The 18,476-nt window shown below is 43.0% G+C and overlaps 1 protein-coding gene across 2 annotated transcripts in view; it reads left to right on the forward strand.

The window, feature by feature from the left end:
- LOC145339136 (methyl-CpG-binding domain protein 2-like) overlaps positions 1 to 18,476 on the forward strand; it is a 110,373-nt gene that overhangs the window by 42,105 nt on the left and 49,792 nt on the right. For both annotated transcript variants that reach the window (XM_080183575.1, XM_080183649.1), the window contains one exon: positions 877 to 1,014. In XM_080183575.1, coding sequence (XP_080039701.1) covers positions 877 to 1,014 — 138 coding nt within the window. The remainder of the gene's footprint in view (positions 1 to 876; positions 1,015 to 18,476) is intronic.

Here is an 18,476-nt window from a genome sequence, read left to right on the forward strand (position 1 = left end):
AGAGAGATACAAAAAGGTCCAGAGGGGCATTTTTTTTCACACACAGGGTGGTGAGTGTCTGGAACAAGCTGCCAGAGGTAGCAGTAAAGGCAGGTACAGTTTTTGTCGTCTTTTAAAAACATTTAGACAGCTACATGAATAAGATGGATATGGGCCAAATGTGGACAATCGGGACTGGCTTTGTAGTTAAAAACTGGGCAGCATGGACAAGTTGGACCTTTGGGCCTGTTTCCATGCTGTGAACCTCTGACTCCAGTGTATTGCTGTTGCTGTTGGAACATTCCTATTTGTTATGGTACTGTTGTAGAATGGAACGATTTTTGTTGAGCACGGTGGGTGCCTAATTTTGGCTGACTTCATCTTGAGAGATTGGCAACAGAATTGAATTCAACAAAATAAAAAAGGTAAACTGGAGAGCTAACTTGCTTTTCATGCATCTCATTAACTGGTTGGCGGCATTACTGTTACTTTGGCTAAGATCAAATGTAGTATCGACATGCTGTGCTTGGTTGAAGTCATTAGATTACATTTTAGTTTCATTTGAAGCAATTTTTAAAAGCAGCATCTTGGCCTTTTGGCTAAGGTGCAAATGAGATCAAGTCTTGGAGGAGGAGCTATGCCTACTCCAATCAGCTTAGATCGTATAGATCAAGCCCAAGACAGGAGGTGAGAGCTTGGATCAAGAATGTCTCAACTTGTTGAGATTCTGAATTGGACTTGATTTGATTGAATTGGAATAAAAACAAAACAAAAGCAGCAGACCGCTGCCCCCTCTGTTTGACATGAGTGTGCAATCCTGCACAGGGGATCTATGTTATATAAAGAACAAGGTGCAGTCTGATTTTAACCATTAATTTTGGCTTTCTCTTTGTGCAGGGCAAGCTAGATTTGAACACAACCCTTCCAATAAGACAGACTGCATCCATTTTCAAGCAACCAGTAACTAAAGTTACAGATCACCCGAACAACAAAGTAAAATCAGAATTGCAGAGAGTAACAGAGCAACCACAACAAGTAAGTTTAACATATTCTGTGAATATTTTTCTAGTGCCCAGCATTGGCACTTTATGAAAAAAAGGCAACTTTATTTAACACATCAACATTTATTGGTTGCTAAATCTTCAGCATAACTTTGTTTTTAAATTTAACTAGTTATCTGGAAAGGGTGCAAAAAAGATTTCTAAGGATGTTACCTGGATTGGAAGGTTTGAATTGTAAGGAAAAGCTGGATGGACTGGGACTTTTTTTCCCCTGGAGCATAAGAGGATGAGAGATGACCTTTTTATTAGAGGTTTATAAAATCATGAGGAGCATAGTCCCCGTCTTGGGGTCAGCATGGCTGAAAAATCCCATCCTATGACTCCAACTTTCCCCAAGTGAGTTGTATTCTTTGACATGCAACACCATTGAAATAAAAGATGATTTCACCATTTGGCGTCAAAGACACTTTAGGCTTCTAGGCTGTAGCATAATTGGATAGATGGAATTATTTTAAAAGCGTGAGAACGTAAGTAGAAGCAGGAGTAGACCATACAGTTCCCTTCAGCATGAAAAGGCTATTCGGTAAGATGTTGGCTGTTCCTCTATTTTACTCTCCCCATCGATTCTTGGAGTCTAAAAGCTATCTATTGCTTCCATGAATATACTCAATGACTGAGCATCCATTGCCTTTTGGAGTAAAAAATTCCACAGATTCACAGCCCTTTCAGTGAAGAAACCCCTCTTCGTTTGAGTGTTACACGATTAGCCATTTAATACATTTCAGAGACTTTTCCCACCAGCTCATGCCATGTGCACCCCCCTCGCACCCCCCTCCCCACCTCCAATTTCCAATTATAGATTCTCCCACAGGGGAAAGAAATCCCTGAACATTATTTTAAAAATTTCTACTTTTCCTACCAAAGTACATCACCTAAAATTTCCCAATGTTCAATTCTATCAGCCACCTTATTGCCCACTTGCTTAATTTGTACAGCTGCTTCGTGTCCACAAGACAGCAGGATCACTGCTTCTGCTCCTGAATAGTTGTGTTAGAATCTGGGACATGTTTAATTTTCATAGATTTTCTCAGCTGATTGTCGTGTCGTCAATTTGGATATCAGTTAGTGACTCTTTGCAAACACGTCTGAAATAAATTAATCCTTTTCTGATGGAGTGCAGTACTACATAATTTGATATATAAGGTGGCACAGTGGTTAGCACTGTTGCTTCACAACTCCAGGGATCTGGCTTAGATTCCTGGCCTGGGTGAGTGTGCACGTTCTCCGATAGATGTGCATTGGCCATGCTAAATTCTCCCTCAGTGTACCCGAACAGGTGCTGGAGTGTGGGGAATAGGACGTTTTTCACAGTAAATTCATTGAAGTGTTAATTTAAACCTACTTGTGACACTAATGAATAAATTTAACTTTTTCCTTGCTCCCTGGAAATTCCTTTGTCCATTTGAATTCATTTCTTCTGTAACTAGTTCCACAATTGTATTGCCCTTTCTGAAGTTAAAACATAAACTGATCATGGCTTCTTTCCTTTCCAATTAGTAACTTACACTTTCAGACATTTGAATTTGTTCAGATTAACTTAGTAAATTTCCTTCGTGTATACTTCAAAGAAAGATTGTGCATAAGTAATTAAAAGTCCCTTTCTGATGTAAAACTTTTATCATCCCTGGTACTCTAATCGGCTTGCTAGAACATGAACACATGCCTGAGCTCATATCCTTCCATTCCCATCCTGTTCCTGTATTCATCTAGTTGTCCCTTAAATGCCACTATTGTACCTGCTCCCACCATCTCCCCAGGCAGCGTGTTCCAGACATTCACCACCCTCTGTGCTTTAAATAAAAACTTGCCTCGCACATCTCCTCTAAACTTTTCCCCTTAAACCTATGCCCTCTAGTATTTGACTTTCTACCCTAGGAATGAGTATCTGACTATCCACCCTGTCCATGCCACTCATAATCTTGTAGACTTCTATCAGGTTATCCTTCAACCTCTGTCGTTTCAATGAGAATAAACCAGGTTTATCCAGCACCTCCTCATAGCTAATACCCTCCAGACCAGGCAACAACCTGGTAAACCTCTTCTGTACCCTTTCCAAAGTATTCACATCCTTCTGGTAGTGTGGTGACCAGAATTGTACTTTCAATTCTAAATGAGGCCTAACAAATGTTCTGTACAGTTGCAGCATGACCTGCCAATTTTTATAATTAATGCTCTGACTGATGAAGCATGCCTTATACTTTCTTGATTACCTTATCCACCTGCATTGCCACTTCCAGTGATCGGTGGTCATGTACGCCCAGATCTCTCTGCCTGTCAATACTCCTATAGCGTTCTACTTTTGGACCTTCCAAAATACATTATCTCACACTTCTCTGGATTAAACTCCACGTGCCATTTCTCTGTCTCCAACAAATCTGTCTTGCTGTATCCTCTGACAATCTTCTTCACGATCTGTAACTTACCGACTTTTGTGTTGTCTGCGAACTTACTAAAGGTCCCAGAACCGATCCCTGTGGAACACTGCTAGTCACAGCCTTTCATTCAGAAAAGCACCTCACTACTGCTACCCTCTGTCTTCTATAGCCAAGCCAGTTTATTAAAGTTATTTATTGGTCACAGGTGAGCTGACACTCACACTGCATTGAAGTCACTGAAAATCCGCTAGCTATCATATTCTGGCACCTGTACAGGTACTCGGGGAGAATTTAGCATGGCCAATTCACCTAACCTGCACACCTTTGGACTGTGGGAGGAAACCAGAGGACATGGAGAATGTGCAAACTTCTTACACAGTGACCCAAACCAGGAATTGAACCCGAATCCCTAGCACTAAGAGACAGCAGTGCTCGTTGCTGTGCCACCATGCTGTCCTTTGTATCCATCTTGCCAGCTGTACTCTGATCCCATGTGTCTTCATGTTTTGTATCAGTCTACCATGAGGTACTTTGTCAAAGGTTTTACTGAGGCCCATTTATACGACATCCACTGCCTTTCCCTCATCTATCATCTTTGTCACTTCCTCAAAAAACTTGATCAAGTTAATGAGGCACAACTGCCCCTTCACAAAACTAGGCTGCCTATCACTAATAAATCGCATTTCAGAATTTGAAGACTAATTGGAACAATTCTATTTTAGTTTGCTGAAAAGTCTCACTTCACAATTGGGATGCTAGTTCACTAGTGCTGTTTTTGAGACTTCTGCAAGTCCACCATATTACCAAAGTATTCCAATCTTAGAGTGAGCCTTTCTTTGAAAATGCAGGTTTGTATATTAGTTCTGTTTTTGGTTGGATGTCAAATTATAAAAGGCTTTAAGGTTAATAGCAACGAGTAAAGCCAAATTGGCACTATGGCATTCTCTGCAATATTTGACCAATATTCTGTACAAGAATTTAAAACCAAGTAGGTTTTTTTCATTGTGTAAATGTTCTTCAAGTGGGTGTACAAATGATTGTTGTTCTATGATCTCTTAATTTAGATTATATGAAGATGTTATTGTGTTACAACATTATGTTATGGCTTTCTTAATGAAATGTATTTAGTTTGTTAGTACAACAAATTGACCGTTATCTATCTAATTTTGTTTTAATTTTAAAGCATAATGGATGACATGCTGCACAGTAGCATTCTTAATATGCACAATGTTGCAAGCTGGATGTTTAGTTAAGTTCATTTACTTGCAGGAGCAGTCTCATTTAGAAATATTAGCATATCACAAACATATGTCTCACAAATTGGGCTGTGCCTTTCCTCACAAGGAGGTAGACATGAGTATCAGTACCACTGATTTAAACGATTGGGAATTTCTTGTAACTCACTGTTTTTCGTTGGATGGTAGATGTCATTTTTCTGTAAATCTCATCCAGTAGATCATTAATTTTACTTTTTTCTATTGCCTTCCATGGGTTCAAATTAACCCTCTGAGCAATGGAGTAACATTTTCTCTCACAGGGTTTCTTTCTTTTTAAGGGTGTAATTTGCCTTGTAACCTGTGAAAGTGATGTTCTCATTCTGTACAAGAGTTGGTGATAGGGGCAGAGAACTCGACTTAAAAAGAAACTGGATCCGTACCTCAAGTGGTGTAAACTACAGGGCTATGGGTGGATGCAGGAAGGTGGGCATAGAAAGGGCACCTAACATTCACAGCACACAAGGGAGAATTCAGCCATCATTCCATGACATTCAATGGCATTACCATCACTGAATCTCCCATGGTCAACACTCTGGGGTTACCATTGATCAGACCTTAATTGGGCCGGCTGTACAAATGCTGTGGCTAAACAAGAGCAGAAAGCTGGGAATTCAGCAGAGATTAACTTGCCTTCTGACTCCCTAAGCTTGTCCACCATGTATAAGGCACAAGTCAGGAGTGTGTTTGAATATTCTCCACTTGTCTCAATGAGTGCGGCTTCAATAGCACGTGAGAAGCTTGATTCCATCCAGGATGAAGCAATCCACTTGAATGGCACCCCATCCACCTTAAAAAAAAATCACTCCCTTCACCACCAATACAGTGACAGCAGTGTGTGTCATATATTAGATGCACTGCAGCTACTTGTCAAGTCTTCTTCAACAGCACTTTACAAACACCTGACCTTAATCACTTAGATGGATGAGGGCAGTAGATGCATAGGAACACCACTGTCACTTGCAGGTTCTCCTCCAAACCACATGCTTCTCAACTTGAAGCTATATTGCTGATCCTTCACTGTCGTTGGATTGAAGTCCTGAAACTCCCTTCCTAACGTTGTATCAGGTAGAATTCCATCTTGATCTTCAGCAGTCATGTCATCATTGAGATACCCAAACGCCAAAATCCTTGGGGCAATAACTGAATAGAAGCTTAACTAGAGCAGCCAAATGTAATGTGGCTATAAAGGCAGAGCTGACTACCATCTATAGTGGGATGGAATACTTACCATGACCTGGATGGGAGCAGCTGCAAAACACAATAGGGTTTGCTTCCATTCCAGGACAGAGATGACCACTTGGGTGCAGCATATCTGACAATGAACTAAATATCCATTCTCCATCACTGACGCTCTGTGTGGTATGACACTGCGAACATTTGAAGTTTAACTTCAATATTGCATATCTTGATTTAGTTGAATTTCACAGCTTATTAGATATGAAATGCAATGAAAATTACATAAAGCAGACTTGGAACCAATCAAATTGTTTAAAAATTTTCCCAGATCCCCACCACATGAATAAGAATTTATTATAAGATGTTTTTAAACAAGTGCATTTTGTTTAATCCTGTCATCAAACACATTTTTGTGCCTATTTAGTCCAAGATTAACATTTAATTCAAAACATAACAGATCACACAAAGATAAGAATCAAGTTCTGAGATTAAGCAATATGCGTTATTTAGAAGGTTTTCCATTTGGTTAATGCAGTATATTGTATAATATTGCATTCCTTTATCAACGGATCTATTCAGCAACTGTCTATTGGAAAGCTATATGGAGACAGCATGCACTGTATTTCCTCTACCAATATGGTTATTTCCTTTCTAGAACTTCTGTCAGCTATTACCTGTCCTTTGGAAATCCATGCAAGCTGTCCATATTTCATTTCTTTCTAGCATTTTATCTAATGTCATGACATTCTTTTATTTGTCTGAACAGGCAGACATGCCTGAGTTGAGCATCTTATCTGAAAGACAGCACCTCTGACATTGCAGTTTCCCAGAATACCACACTGAAGTGTCAGTTTAGATTAGTGCTCAGTTCCTGGACTTGTGTCAACTGGGAAAAGAGCCTCACTTGTATGTTGACACTCTTCCTAAAAGTAAGATAACCAAAACTATAGATCTTAGAACAAATATAGATCTTAAAACAAATATAGATCTTAAAAACTGGAAGTGCAGATAAAAGGGCTACACTGAGGCAAATAGGATTTTGATTTCTACATTTTTTTTATAGTGAGAGCAACATGATTCAAAATGAATTATTAGATAAGTGAAAACAAGACATATGAAAGGAATGGATTTAGACAAAATCTAAGTGAAGCGTTGGAAAAGGTACAATAGCTAAAGGATATATTTAGTGTAATTTCTATGACATTAGGCAGGAATGACATTTGTGGAGCAGTCAAGTGTAGTCTCTGTTCCTTCATTTAAACATTGCTTATTGGAGCTGGTGATTGCAAAGGATGGTACCTTTGCTTCAAATGTCCTCTCAACAGTTATCAAACCTCCACTTTAAACTCCTCTGTTCTCCCAAGTAATACTCTAGTGGTCCAGGCGTGGCAGTCTTTGTTCCTTCTGTGTGTAAAAACATGTGTGCCACACCCAGAATCTGATTCTATCTCGTCCTGCAGCTCTCACTAGAGTATTAAACCATCTTGAGGCTAGGACAATATCAGCTGGTTTATTTCTGTAACTTCACTGAAAACAAATTGCTACACAGTCACTGTTGCTGTATTTGACAGCAGTTTCTGTGTCATCGCTGGTAAGTATAAAATAACAAAGTGTTTTTGTAATAAATTGAGGGCGACTTGATGTGGCTCAAAGTATAAAAGGGTTTATCACCAACAAGAAATTGTTATTTACAAACTCCTACACCGGCTCCAACTGAGGATTCTTCCTAACCTGTAATACTCGTCCTTGCACCCGATTAGGCTCGGCTTTCTGTTTCAGCAGTCCAACACAATCACGTGACCCTTCCTGTCCCTCCACGGATTTCCCCATAAAGGGGCCATGCTACCACACACTCCACCACCCTCCCCCCCTCTTCCCCCAACACCCCCAAACATCTGCTGAATCTACCTGTGGATGAAACAGAAAGAACATAATTAACATAGACATGTAAATTATAAAAGACATTTGGAGTACCCCAGAAAAACCTGTTGCAAGTTAATTTGGTCTGGGGACTTTTGGACCCTGGTGGAATGTCTCAATTCTGTGTAATGCTCTTCCTGAAATGAAAAACCTGGTTGGACAATTACAAAAAGCAAACCCTTCAATCCAGGTTGCGATCCTTCTCTGTAGCTGCTGTCTCCTCAGTTACAGAATCTGCTGGTTGACTTACCATTTTTCAATTTCTTTATCAATGTTCGGCCACCAAACGTAACTTCGAGCGAGTGCTTTCATCCTGCTTTGTCCTGAATGTGAGTCGTGCAATTTCTGAAATAAGAGTCATTTCCCTTGAGGTGGAACAATTTCACTAGCCCCTGACAATAACCTGTCGTCTTCAAAGGTTATCTCCATCGTTCTTTGTTGGGAAGATTTAAGTTGCTCTGGCTTGAATACCATTTTCTTTTGATAATACTGGGCCTCCTTCAGTCCATATTTTTGTGTGTTTAGACGAGACTGCCAAAGTCTCTATTGGGTGCTGTGCCAGCACTGTCTTTAAGTTTATTTATTAGTGTCACAAGTAGGCTTACATTAACACTGCAATGAAGTTACTGTAAAAGTCCCCTAGTTGCCACACTCTGGCGCCTGTTTGGGTGCACTGAGGGAGAATTTGGCATTGTCAATGCCCCTAACCAGCATGTCTTTCAGACTGTGGGAGGAAACCGGAGCAAATGCACACAGACATGGGGAGAACGTGCAAACTCCACACAGACAGTGACCCAAGGCTGGAATCAAACTGGATCCTTGGCACTGAGGCAGCAGTGCTTACCATTGTGCTGCCCACCTTGTGGGACTGGTGGTGATGCCACTGTGGCAAAGGCAAATGGCTGAGTGCATCAGCATTTGATATTTGAGTCCCTGAGTGATGCTTGAACGTGTAACTGTACACTGGTCAGATGGGGGTGGGGGGTTACCCTATTTGTAGTTAAGAATTTTAATTATGTAGTTTATTTGTTCATGGGATGTGGGCATGATGTAGGCATTGCTGGCTGGGCTAGCATTTCTTGCTAATCCCTAATTGCCCTTGAACTGAGTGGCTTGCTAAGCCACTTTAATGGTCAACAGCATTGCTGTGGCTCTGGAGTCACATGTAGGCAAGACCAGGTAATGACAGCAGATTTCCTTTTTCTAAAGAACATTAGTGAACCAGATGGGTTTTTTCAGCCGTCAACAATGGTTTCATGGTGGTCATTATTTTTAATTCCAGATTTTTACAGATTTTGAAATTTCAGCATTTGCCATGATGGCTTTTGAACCCGGGTCTCTGGATTACTTGTTCAGTGACAGTACGACTATGCCTTCGCCTCTTCCCACCCCATTCTTGAGTTCTGCCAGAGCAGCTTCTTCTACATGCAGTTTTGTAGAAGATCACAATTGGTGTACCACCAAATCACCAATAGATGTCTCCAAAGGTACATTGTTGAAAGTATAGTATGGAAAATGTCACTCCTCTTCAGAGATTTCCCAGCTCTGACCAATCCGTAAAGTCTGAGCTGTACTTCATATTGGGGAGTTGTTCTGTTACCCAGATCTACCCGATTGGCAGAACAAGAGTTCATCAGAGCTAAATGTTTGTTTTTTTTAATGAAAGTTCCTGCCCACCCAAAATAAAATCAAATATTGATGAAGGGTAAACTTCATATCAGTGATTTGTATTTAAAATTGAAATTCACTGTAATTCATTTAGTACATTGGCATAGTACATAATTGGCATTAGTACATATCTCCAAAGATGGTTACTTAAGACGGTTGTCACAACTGATAAAGCTTCTGTCGTAGCGTGATCCCACAAACATTGATGTACCTGTTGCTTTGGTGTTATTTATTGCGGATCTTTCTATATCTTATTGAACTGACAGATGTGTTCTTGTTTTGACATATCTGACGGAACTTCCCAAGATGGAATGAATTGAGCATTCCCTTGGTACCTCACTGAACTGTCAGTCTAGATTTGGTGCTCAATTCTCTGATTCAGAAGACTATTGACAACTAAATCAAGCTCAGTTTCGTTAAGGGGAAGTCGTGTCTGACCAATTTACTGGAGTTCTATGAGGATGTGTCTAGGGCGGTGGATAGAGGAGAGCTGGTGGATGTGGTCTTTCTTGATTTTCAGAAGGCGTTTGAGAAGGTACCTCACAAGAGGTTATTGCAGAAGGTCAGGGGACATGGAGTTGGGGGTAGGGTGTTAGCGTGGATAGAGGATTGGTTGTCAAATAGGAGGCAGAGAGTGGGGGGTCAATGGGTGCTATTCGGATTGACGGTTGGTGACTAGTGGAGTGCCCCAGGGGTCGATGCTGGGGCCTCAGCTATTTACCATTTATATAGATGATCTGGAGGAGGGAACCGAGTGTATGGTGTCGAAATTTGCTGATGACACCAAGATTGGTGGAACGACAAATTGCGCAGAGGGTGTGGAGAGCCTACAGAAGGATTTAGATAGGCTGGGCGAATGGGCCAGGAACTGGCAAATGGAATTTAATGTTGGCAAGTGCGAGGTGGTCCACTTTGGTAGGAATAATGGTAGGAAGGATTATTACTTACGTGGCGAAAAACTGCAGCAGGCGACGGTGCAGAGGGACCTCGGGGTCCTTGTGCATGAGTCGCAAAAACCCAGCTTTCAGTTGCAGCAGGTGGTCAGGAAGGCGAATGGGATGCTGGCCTTCATAGCGAGGGGGATTGAATATAAAAGTAGGGAGGTCTTGCTGCAACTGTACCGGGCACTGGTGAGGCCGCAGCTGGAGCACTGTGTGCAATTTTGGTCGCCGTACTTACGCAAGGATATTTTGGCCTTGGAGGGAGTGCAGAGGAGGTTTACTAGGCTGATGCTGGAGTTGAGGGGGTTGAGCTATGAGGAGAGGCTGAATAAACTAGGTTTGTACTCGTTAGAGTTTAGAAGAACGAGAGTTGATCTCATTGAGACATATAAGATGATGAATGGGATGGATAGGATAGAGGTGGAGAGACTCTTCCCGCTCAGAAAGGGCAGTAGGACTAGGGGGCACAGCCTCGAGATAAAGGGGGGGCGGTTTAGAACGGAGTTGAGGAAGAACTTCTTCACTCAAAGGGTGGTGAATCTCTGGAATTCTCTGCCCGTTGAAGTGGTGGAGGCTACCTCGCTAAATATTTTTAAGATGCGGGTTGATGGGTTTTTGATAAGAGAGGGGGTTAAGGGTTATCGGGAGAGGGCGGGAATGTGGAATTGAGCCACGACAGATCAGCCATGATCTTATTGAATGGTGGGGCAGGCTCGACGGGCTGGATGGCCTACTCCTGCTCCTATTTCTTATGTTCTTATGTTTAACGTAAGGCAATTATTTTTAATTTTGAAAAAAGGTACCCAAACTTGGATATGGTCTGACTTCAGTGTTAAAGACATTTTCTGGTTTATGTATCCTTCAAGAGGTTTGTGACACCTCCACACCATGTTCCCTGCTTCAGGGGAGGCAACAGCCTAATGGTATTATCACTAGACTATTAATCCAGAAACTCAGCTAATGTTCTGGGGGCTTGGATTCGAGTCTCACCATGGCAGATGGTGGAATTTGAATTAAAAAAAAAATGCCTGGAATTACGAGTCTACTGATGGCCATGAAGCCATTGTCAATTATTGTGGAAAAACCCGGCTGGTTCACTAATGTCCTTACCTGATCTGGCCTACATGTGACTCCAGGTTGACAGCAATGTGGTTGACTCTCTACTACCCTCGGGCAATTTAGGGATAGGCAATAAATGCTGGCCAGACAGTGAGGCTGATGCCCCACGAATGCATAAAAATAGTTGATATTTCTCTCTCCGCTACAGTATCTATGATTTTTAAAAAATCTTTTTATTCTTCGAAAATGCATTTGGTATTGTTTTCCAACTGTTGGTTCTTTGCTCTGTCTGTGATCGTGGCTGATGTGTGGTCTAACTTCGTATATCCACTTTTACCCTGTGTCCCTTAATTACCCTTGGTTAACATAGCAACCTCAGATTATAGCAATTTATCTCCTATTCAGTTACTCTTCTGTTTGTTATTCATTAGCAGGATGTGGGTGTCACTGGCCTGGCCAGCATTTTTTTACCCTTCCCTAGCTGTCCTTGAGAAGGTGGTAGTGAGTTGCCGTCTTGTACTGCTGCAGTCCCTGTAGTATAGATACATCCACAGTGCTGTTTTGGATTATATTGACCCAGTGACAGTGGAAAAAAAGGTGATGTATTTTCAAGTTGGGATGGTGAGTGGCTTTGCCGAGAACCTCCAGGTGGTGGTTCCCATGTGCTTGCTGCACTTGTCCTTCTGGATGGTAGGGGTTGTGGGTTTGGCAGGTGCTGTCTAAGAAACCTTGGTGAGTTCCTGCATTGTATCCTGTAGACCCTACACTGTGCTGCCTTGGTATGTCAAATATGGAGGGAGTGAATATTTGTGAAAGGGGTAGCAATCAAGTGGGCTGATTTGTGATGAATGATGTCAGCTCTTTTGTTGGAGCTGCACTCACCTTAGCAAGTGCAGGGTATTTCATCCCACTCCTGACTTGTGCCTTGTCAATGGTGGACAGGCCTTGGGAAGTCAGGGGGTGAATTACTCACCAAGAGTTGTAGTCTCTGATCTGCTGTTGCAGTCATAGAATTTATATGACTAGTCCAGTTCAGTTTCTGGTCAATGGTAATCCCCAGCAAGTTGATAGTGGGGGAATTTGGTGATGGTAATACAGCTGAATGTTAAGGGGTGATAGTTGACATTCTCTTGTTGGAGACGGTTGTTTGCCTGGCATTTATGTGGTGCAGATGTTACTTGCCACTTGTCAGCCCAAGCCTAGATATTGTTCAGGTCTTGCTGTTTTTAGACATGTACTGCTTGAGTATTGGGGGAATCGTGAATGATCATCAGTAAACATCCTCATTCTGGCCTTATGATGGAAGGAGATCACTGGTAAACAGCTAAAGATGGTTGGGCCGAGGACACTATCCTGAGGAATTCCTGCAGTGATGTCCTGGAACTGAGATGATTGACCTCCAATCACTACAACCATCTTCCTTTGATTCAGGTAGGACTCCAATCAGTCTAGGACAAGAGGGCACAGTCTGAACAATTAGAGCTAGTGCTTTCAGGATTGAAATTAGGAAAAGCCTCTTTGTGTAAGAGGTGGTAGCAGTTTGGGATGGTCTTATGCAACTAGCAATTGTTAGATTGATGGAATTCTTTTTAGTCAAATGTATTAATGGATATACTGTATTAATGTATTCCCTGGAGGGAGTGCAGAGGAGGTTTACTAGGCTGATACCGGAGTTGAGGGGATTGAGCTATGAGGAGAGGCTGAATAAACTAGGCTTGTACTCGTTAGAGTTTAGAAGAATGAGGGGAGATCTCATTGAGACGTATAAGATGATGAATGGGATGGATAGGATAGAGGTGGAGAGACTCTTCCCGCTCAAAAAAGACAGTAGGACTAGGGGGCACAGCCTCAAGATAAAGGGGAGGCGGTTTAGAACGGAGTTGAGGAGGAACTTCTTCACTCAAAGGGTGGTGAATCTCTGGAATTCTCTGCCCGTTGAAGTGGTGGAGGCTGCCTCGCTAAATATTTTTAAGACGCGGGTTGATGGGTTTTTGATAGGAGAGGGGATTAAGGGTTATGGGGAGAGGGCGGGAAAGTGGAACTGAGCCACGACAGATCAGCCATGATCTTATTGAATGGCGGGGCAGGCTCGAAGGGCTAGATGGCCTACTCCTGCTCCTATTTCTTATGTTCTTATGTTCTTATGTTCTTATGTTCTTATGTTCTTATGTTCTTATGTTCTTATGTTTAAATGTATTAATAGATGTAGGACAGGGGTGCGAATACATGCAATTAGGTCAGAGATCTGCCATGATCTTATTACATGGTGAAATAGCCTCAAAGGTCTAAATATACTCCTCCTGTTCCTACTTTTTAAAAAAATTCATTATTGTCACAAGTAGGCTTTCATTAACACAACAATGAAGTTACTGTGAAAATCCCCTAGTCACAGCACTCTGACGTCTGTTCGGGTTCACTGAGGGAGAATTTATCATAGCCAATACACCTAACCAAAACATCTTTCGGACTGTGGGAGGAAACTGGAGCACCTGGAGGTAACCCATGCAAATACAGGTAGAACGTGCAGACTCCGCACAGACAGTGACCCAAGCCAGGAATTGAACCCAGGTCCCTGGTGCTTTTGAGGTACCACTGCTAACCACTGTGCAGCCTATATCCTATGATATCCACAATTCTATATATCTGTTTGCTCAGCATGTTTAACAAATTTGTCCCAAAACAAAATGGAATGTTCCACAACTCAGAATTAACTTACTGTAGCACCAAGTTGTGTAATTGGGATAAAGTCTTATCTCTCTGCATAACTAATAAAAACAAAAAGCTTTCCAGAATAGATTTTGAAATTGGTCTACTCGGGCTGAACAAAACATTGTTTGATAGAGGAGCCAAACTCCAAAGTTTTGGCTCAACTTCCCATTGTGGGAAGGGGAATGGTCATCTGGGGAGATACTCCAGTAGATACGATGGGGAGACTCCTCTCATTGTCTCTACACAAGGACTGTGCAGGAATTGCCTGGGAAGTTAGACTTCCAGGGGGAAATTGTTACGTTTGCACTCATGACAAACATGACTGAAAACTATGAACTACTCATGCACCCTTATGCAAGTATTTCTGGTATAAAATCTCTTCAAATGATTGTAATCAACTTTAATTTTCTATTCCAATCTAAACCAATTTATTTCCAGTCTATACTAGTCACTTGTATTCTAACTAGAAGTCCGCTGAATAAAGTTTGCCCTGAATCAGGCCATCTCCAGGCATCCATGGGTACATAGGGATAGGAGGAGGCTATTTGGTTTACTTTAATTTTATTTTACTTAATGAATCTGACCAATACTGATGATACTTTAATATCATAGAATCCCTACAATGCAGCAAGAGGCCATTTGGCCCATTAAGTCCACACTGATGACAATCCCACCCAGGCCCTATCTCCATAACCCCAGGTATTTACCCTGCTAATCCCCCTGACACGAGGGGTCAATTTAGCATGGCCAATCATCCTAACTCGTGCATCTTTGGACTGTGGGAGGAAACGGAAGGAAACTCATGCAGATGCAGGGAGAACCTCCAGACTCCACACAGTCACCCAAGGCTGGGTTTGAAGCTAGATCCCTGGCACTGTGCATCAGCAGTACTAACCACTGTGCTGCCCTGTAAACTACACTAATTGCAACAACCTTTACTTAAAACATCTCTCTTCCCCTGTGCACCAAATTCTTATGAGGATATAATTCACTACACACTCAGAGTAGTCTCCTGACTGTTTGCTCCTCACTGACATTACATTATGCATGTAATGTAGTTAATGCAGCTTGTGTTTTGGAAAATAGGTATTCCGTTTTCATTTAAGAACTCCATTTTAATATTTGAATATTTTCTGTATCAGGTGTTCACATATCTGATTTTGTATGGTAGCAAATACTTCATTATATATAAGAGAACTACCCAACAATTGATGTTCCCTCTGTTTAAATGGTAAAGATAATCCTGATGTAGTTGCATTATTCAGCAGTTCCCTTATCCCTGAAGCATGCTCAGTCCATACAAGGGCCAGTTTCTCTTCATTTTGTCAGCATGCTGTTTGGACGCTGATATAATAATCAGGGTTCTTTGTAGCTGTCAACACTCATGAGCAACTGTTTATCACCTGCCAGTACTTTCCTTCCACCTGTACATCGCAGATTTTTAAAAATGTACCAGTCGTTTTAATGGTTTAGTTATGGTATTCCATATTATAAAGTACTATCTGCTGCAGTAGCTACAAGTTGAAACCGGTAAAAAGGGTCAAGTCAGAGTGCAGCTTCTTGGTTTTTATTCATCAGTTGTGAATGATACTTTGACTTCACTGGAACCTTTTGCTGAGACTGTTGATTTGCTCCATGAGACACAAGATCTGTTCTTGTACTCGATCCAGGATGGATGCTGCTTGCCCTTTGCCATGATGTGTCCTGTTGGAGCTGTTTGTTATTGGATTGACTTGCTTTCTTCTGGCCATGAGAGTTATTTCAGTTGGTCGTGCTGACCCTGGTGACAATGCATCTTTGCAAACAATGTTGCTGATGCCCCCATGGGTGCTTGCAGTCTCATGTTTCATCCAGGTTGAACAACTCTTTAGAGTCTAGTTAGTAAGAAGCAGGGCTAGGAAGTTAAAGCATACGAAAGAAGCAAACGCTTGGACACTCTGCATTTTCTCTTTTTATTTTACTAACGTTAAAGTAAAGGTTCATGCCACAGGTAAATGAATCCTGAGATGACATGCTGACAGCAGTCTATTATTCAGTTTTATTTGCTAAAATCAAGCTTCAGATTAGCAGAAGTGGGGTGCAATATCTTCCTTACCTTGTCAGCTTCAATCTTGTTTGCCTCTCTTGAGGAGACCTTGAATTGAATTCAGTTATATTTTGAATTTGGTTTTTGGATGAATGCGATCGGGAACCTGTCCAAAATGGGTGAAACTCCAATTTGCGTTGTTTTGCATTCATCACAATGTAATTAGTGAGCTTCACTCCCAATCGTCCCAGCTCACCTCCCTTAACCACCCTCATTTGCTGCAGCTGGATTGGTCAAGTAAACATCTCGTGCATTAAAGTCGCATTCAGGCACTTGAGCAGAGAGGGTGAGCAAGGGTGTAAGTCTGTCTTTCAGACTGCTCCATGCTGCTCAGAGGGAATTGTTTTGTGGTGGTCATGTTGCATTTCGAGTTGGTGGATGCTTGCAAGCGTGTGGGGAGTTGTTGTTCACGAGGTCTGACTTTGGACCCTACTCAGAGCACTGACCTCCTGTCTTGGCGCTAGCTCTGGGTCCTAGTGCAGGCAGCAGCAAGCACTGTTTGTGGGCGATGGGCTGGAAACTCTCAAGTGGCAGTGCTGCAGCCTCAAGACTTGCATGGCCTCTCAGCCATGGGCCACAGAATCTCGAAGCCTGTTGTGGCCCTCAGCTGTGACTAGGCAGCGGCCCTCTGGGACTCCGCCTTGGCCTGCTGTGACTCGGCCATTGCGTGGACCCTGCCACTCATGGTGAGGATTTCCTGCCCCAAGCTTTCCACCAAGAATGCCATCTTTGCAGCGTTGGCCTGGGAATCACGCAAAACAGACAATAGCTGGTCCACCTGAAAGCTTTGGATCTCCTCTGAATGGCCTCACAGTCAGTCCAGTACTGCTATCAGCCCCTCCTGCATTCCCTGGCTCTGTTGCTACATCTCCAGCAGCTGAGGGAGAAGTGATCGCAGAGGCCCAGCATGTAGTCTGGGGCCAGCTGAGTCTTTGCCTCCGACAGGCTACCGCATGACAGGCCTTAGATGTTCCCTCCACCACCCGATGTACACCAGCAGATGTGTCACGCGCACCAGAGGGTGACCCAGATGCCTTGCCACTAACCTGACCCACTGACGTGAGAGTCTCTGAGATGGTGAACTGTGAGGTGGATGATGACACAAAACTGGTGCTGGCCTCAGAGGTCCCTGCATCTGCTTCCTCTGGGGAGTCTTCCAAGCTGAAAGGGGCAAGATGGATGGGAGCAGCAGTGGGGGCCATGATGCCAGGTGGCCTACGTGTGTCAGGGTCCCTTCCTGCAACCCAGGACACAAGGCTAAGTACAAAGAAGGGAGAGACATCTGAGCTGCATGCACCTTATCTGAGATTTGTCCGAGTAGAGGATTGGCAGGTGCTGGATTCTCCAGCCTGACCACGCTGTCACTAATGGTCCGCATCCCCTCCTCTCCCACAAGCTCCTGCTTCTTTAAGGAGGTGAGGACTTGGATCTCAGGCGTAATACTCTTTGCACTCTCCTGGGTATTCTTCTCCTGTGGGGACAGAAGAAGCCATGTAAAATCCAATGGCACCAGGCCCGCCGGGTTTTGAGGTGGTGGCCCTCGGAGGGCTGGGTTATGATGCTCTTTGCGGGATGGTGGGGTGGGGGGAGCGGAATGGAAGTGCTTGGTGTTCAGGGGCTGAAAGCATACTGGGATCGGGGGGTCTGGGGTCATTTAGGGGGAAGATGCTAGATGAGCATGGTGCAAGGGGCAAGGTTTAAAGGAGATGTACGAGGTAAGCTTTTTACAAAGGGTGATGGGTGCCTGGAACTCGCTGCCGGGGGAAGTAGTGGAAGCAGATATGATAGTGAGTTTTAAGGGGCGTCTGGACAAATACGTGAAGAGGATTGGAATAGAGGGATATGGTCCCCAGAAGAGTGGGGGTTTTATTTCAGTTGGGCAGCATGGTTGGTGCAGGCTTGGAGGGCTGATGGGCCTGTTCCTGTGCTGTAATTTTCTTTGTTCTTTTGAGGTTAAACTCAGATTAGGTCATTCAGTTGTTCTGAGGCACTGCTTCCTGGTTTTCTGAGCCAGTGCTCTGGCACTAATGCGTGCTGTCACCACTTCCCAGGCTGTGTTTCTGTCCCTTCCTTTGGAACAGTGCCCTGCTTGAGGGTTGTGTGTGTGTGTGTGTGTGTGTGTGTGTGTGTGTGTGTGTGTGTGTGTGTGTGTGTGTGTGTGTGTGTGTGTGTGTGGAGATGGAGGGGAGAGAGAGCCTCCAGTAACCTGGCCAGATCAGCATCTG

The sequence above is a fragment of the Carcharhinus amblyrhynchos genome, chromosome 1 (genome assembly GCF_965287045.1).
Source record: "Carcharhinus amblyrhynchos chromosome 1, sCarAmb.v2.hapA, whole genome shotgun sequence".
Taxonomy (NCBI): domain Eukaryota; kingdom Metazoa; phylum Chordata; class Chondrichthyes; order Carcharhiniformes; family Carcharhinidae; genus Carcharhinus; species Carcharhinus amblyrhynchos.